We start from the raw sequence: 4,626 nt of genomic DNA, 5'->3' as shown, positions 1-4,626 counted from the left end.
TTCGACTTGCATCGAATCCTACGCTCCATATTCTGTTCAGTAGCCGTTCTTGTTTGTATGCCCTGGTTTGAATTCCAAGTCCCCCTGAGCTAACATTCGTCAGGTCGCAATACAGCCTACGACTTCTCAACCGTGAGCAACAGTCACAGCACTGACAAGACCCTCCTCGATTGTGTACGACTTGAGAGAACGATGTGTGACACAGACCTGCCAATTCAAAGACGAGACACAAGCCACATGAGTGGCTGCAGATTATGTCTTGACACTGTGGAAGTTGAGAGTGGCGCACTTGGACCTGCACGACACCCCTGAGCGCTTGGACACACTACCTCTTCCATCGCAAACAATCCTGCGCGTCTTTCAGCTGTGCCTCATCACCTTGGGCCAGGTTTAAGCCAGACATTTACACTCGACACTGGACTGAATTATTGCTAGCTAGTAGATGGTCTTCTTTGTTGGAGCTGCCTCTTTCCATCAGTTAGTATCCATTTGAATGGTCCCTTTGGTTCTGCATCGAGTCCTTCACGGTGTCTATGGCATTACGAGTGATACTTTGCAGATATCTCAATTTTGCGATCCTCTCTACTGCAGGGTCATGCCTCGGATTCATGTCTTGAGGCAAGCCGATGAAAGCTGCTAAGAACCTCTTCCCACAGAAATGCGGCTCCAAGAGTTACTGCGACATCGAAAGTTCCTTCCTTCATACCGATGAACTCCCGGGATACTGTACGGTGGTCACGCATGTAGCGTCTGATACGATGTTCCACCTCACCAGATTAGTTGGCCGCAAGTGTTGGGGGCGTGCGATCGGCCACTGATCTGAGCGACTACATTTGGCTTCAACCAGGGTTTCATCGCTATGGACTACAGTCTAGCGTACCACTTTGCCTCGAACCTAGGTCTGAACTCGTACCTGTCGGCGTTGGGAATCGGTGAGTCACTGGACCTTTAGCATGCGAATGCCTTAAGGCAAGGCCCGGACCCGTTCCCGCTTTCTTCTCTTGCACATCGACACCCCCCTCCGATATGCACGCAGCATTCCTCGACGATCATGTCAAAGAAGCTCGTCATGAACCGGCTCAAACACTGCCTCGGCAAGACCATCGGGAAGCCTACAGAGTCTCTAAACTTTGGCTGGCCTCTTTGTTTCCTATACGCGTCGCGTGTTTCGTGATGACTCTGTTTGGGCTTCTGGCCAGAGGCCGACAGGAGACTAGTTGGCTAGGGTGGCAATGCGGCTCGAAGCTTGACCAAAGACCAGCATCAGCTGCCGACAAGGCTGAAGGTCCAAGCCAAGCAGCGCCCATCAACGAGGCCGATGATGCGGTTGAGCTTGAGGACATCCTAAGACAGGAGGACGGACAGTCACCGGCCGACAATCACCCCGGCCATAGTGCCCAAAGCCCAAAGCCACATCCGCCGTCCACAGCGAGAGCTTTGTGCATCTGGTCGGCCATTATCTGCGGCGTTCTTTGTCCTTTCCTTGATGAAGGCATCATCGCAACAGCAATCCCCCAGATTACTGAGGACTTCCACTCCTTATTAGATATCGGGGTGAGTCTCCAGCCTATCGCAATCTCGAGAAGAGAGAGAGAGAGCTAATATTCAAATAGTGGTACGGATCATCATACCTAATGACACTCTGTGCATCTCAGATCATCTTCGGTCGTTTGTATAGCCTTTTCAACCCTAAGTATGTCTTTGTTCTATCCCTGATCATCTTTGAGGCGGGATCTATTGTTTGTGGCACCAGTTTATCTTCCGAGGCCCTCATCACTGGTAGGGCTGTTGCTGGCTGTGGAGCGGCAGCTGTCATGAGTGGAACAATTGCTCTGTTTGCTGCTGCGCTTCCTCCAGAAAGACTGGCTCTCTACGTCGGAGGCATGGGAATTGTTTACGGACTTGCGGCAGTGCTCGGACCTGTCGTAGGAGGCATCCTCACGAACAGCTCGCTAACATGGAGATGGCAAGTCACGTACCTATAAATATGACCATGGGAAGTTTACCTGACTAATCATACGACCGAGGTCTAGGTGTTTTTATATCAACCCACCCTTCGCGATACCGCCACTGTTGGCTATGTTCACGATTATAAAGATACCCCGACCAGACGAGCAGCAGGATGCCTATACTTGGTGGCAAAAGATGAAGCAACTGGACTACCTGGGGACAGCCTTGGTCTTTGCAGGCATCACATCTCTCATCATGGGCCTTCAATTTGGAGGGTCATCTTATGGGTGGGAGGATGGGCGGACAGTAGGCTGCCTTGTTCTTGCTGCCGTCCTTTTCCTATCCTTTTCTATCTCCCAATGGTGCCTCGGAGAGCGGGCACTTGTGCCACCACGAGTAATTCGAAGGCGAATTGTCATCTTCGGTTCCATCTTCACGTGCTTCCTAGAAGGCGCATTCTTAACCCTGGTCTACTATGTAAGGATAGCGAACTACCATGGGTTTGACCAATCGCGCAACCGCTAACTCTCTGAACAAATAGTTACCTGTTTGGTTCCAAAGCATCCAGGGTATTACAGCCGAAGAATCTGGTAGGCGATATCTCGCGCTGTGCATTCCCTTTATCGTCGCAATCTTCTCAAGTGGCTGGGCCGTTTCGAGGTTTGGCTGGTTTCAACCCTTTATGCTTGGGGGAACAATTCTCGTTTCCCTTGGTTCCGGTCTCCTCTCGACTCTTTCTGCATCATCAAGTCCAAAAGCTTGGATTCTCTACCAGGTACTGGCTGGTGTGGGTATCGGGGCTTCCACAGAGCAGGCTGGTGTTGCAGTGCAGGGCCTGCTGGACGAGGCAGATGCTCCCATAGGCCTTGCTGTTGTCCTGCTGTCACAAAACCTTGGTCCCGCGGTTGGCATCAGTGTTGCCAATGCAGTGTTCACTCGCACACTTACGGCCGGGACGGAGCAGAGGTTTCCTGCTGTGGACCCGAAACGAATCTTGGAGGCGGGAGCTACGTCTCTGAGGCAGATTGTAGACCCGGCTGATGTCACGGATCTCATTACTATATACAACCAAGCTGTCACTCGGGCCTTCGTGGTCGCGGCCGTCATGGGGGCTGCAAGTGTCGCCGGCCTGATTGGCATTGGGATGCAAAGAATTCCTACGAAGGCTTCCTAAGTTGTCTTGCTAGGCCTACAAATACCACATAAGGGATTTTCACAGCCCGAAAGCCAAAGCAAACTCTAGAGGCTCATATCTGTCGTTGACGAGATTAGAGGTTGACCGTGACGCGCGCGCTTGGACCTGCATGACACCCCTGAGCGCTTGGACACACGACCTCTGACGTTACAAACAACCGTGCGCATCTCTCAGCTGTGCTTGCATCGCCTTGGGACTGACTCAGGCCAGACATTGATGCTCGATACTACACGAACTTGTTGCCAGCAAGCAGATGTACTTCTTTGTCGGAGGTGTCTCATCAGATACCCCTCACTGTCCTCCCTTAGCTGCCGAGACCGGTTCTTCTCGATCACGGCCCCTGTTCACCCTGGACATCGACAGGACCAAGCACCGCACCCGAGAGCAACAAGTCTGCTTTGTAAGAGACTGTGAAGCTGTGGTTAAGCGCTCGTCTACAACCATCCCCGGCCCCTCGTACTCTTGGCCCCGGAACCGGCTTGCATCGCCCATCACCCATAGCTGACCCCGCGAAGGAGCCCTGTTGAGGCTCCTGTGTAACAGGGTTCTGGGATGTATGTACTGCTCCCTGTCTGTGGTCAGGGATATCGGTGCCGCTCGGGATGCAACTCTGGTTCGCCTGAACCCTGCACGATTTCACCCAGATTCGATATTGCACCCCGTCCAGGGTTGACCTGCTGGGCGCGCGGCATGTTATCTGTCCTACGGAGGGCGGTGTTCTGGGACCATGGGATCCTGCCCGAACATTGGCACTTCTGTTGCTACACTGGGAAAAGCGACCAGCGGGCGAGGGACAAGTCCGTCGTCCAGATCTCGGTGGATACATCATCGTTGACTTGCATCCAGCGCGCCCCTCCCCCAATGTCCTTGCGTCAATGCGCATCCTGCAGGCGATACCCATGGCATTGATCGCTGCATTAGATCCTGCACGTATTATTAGCATATGCAGCCGCTGAGTGGCTCGACTGTTTTATTCGGAGTGGGGGCAAATGCATTCGACGATCCGCAGCTGGCACCTCCCTCTGCGCGATTGTGAGCTTCACCGCGAAGCAGGTGGGGGGGCCGACAAAAGCACCTCATTGCCATATCATATCCGGCCGGCTCGAACCAACAAGTCTCTTTTTTTTTCTAGTTGGGGGCACCGTGAGTATTCGTCCTGAGTGGAGAACAACAGCATTCGGCCGAAATTACTGCCCTATGTTGGTTCGACGTGTTGGACGCGATGCGGACGACACATTCCGACCTGCAGGGCGCCAGACTCGGAAAGCAGAAACTGGTTTCCTGGACTTGCGGCCACTTCCACATGTCAGTCATCCATTGCTCATCCAGGTGGTGGGCTAGACCGGGTCATTCAGCTTTGTTCAATCTCCATCTGCCAAGCCGATCTGCCTGTTTTGCAACAGAGTGCAGTAGCTCGTCATGCGTTTCGACCTGTGCGCCCCAACGTGTCAGCGCGTTATACTTGGGGCCCAGGAAGAAAA

At 53.1% G+C, this 4,626-nt stretch overlaps 1 protein-coding gene across 1 annotated transcript; it reads left to right on the top strand.

Annotated features, from left to right (window-relative positions):
• Positions 1-1,026: 1,026 nt before the first annotated feature.
• Positions 1,027-3,124, top strand: E0L32_004325 (uncharacterized protein; the record flags this gene model as incomplete). Its single annotated transcript, XM_031138723.1, has 4 exons — positions 1,027-1,554; positions 1,614-1,975; positions 2,034-2,427; positions 2,492-3,124. 4 exons carry the CDS (start codon positions 1,027-1,029, stop codon positions 3,122-3,124), a joined length of 1,917 nt encoding a protein of 638 aa, XP_030997338.1.
• Between the last annotated feature and the right edge of the window lie 1,502 nt (positions 3,125-4,626).

Source organism: Thyridium curvatum, assembly GCF_004353045.1.
Source record: "Thyridium curvatum strain D216 chromosome Unknown NODE_20_length_475153_cov_84.797782, whole genome shotgun sequence".
Taxonomy (NCBI): Eukaryota; Fungi; Ascomycota; class Sordariomycetes; order Thyridiales; family Thyridiaceae; genus Thyridium; species Thyridium curvatum.
The sequence above is the reverse complement of the archived record's forward strand: the minus strand, read 5'-3'. Positions and strand labels throughout refer to the sequence as shown.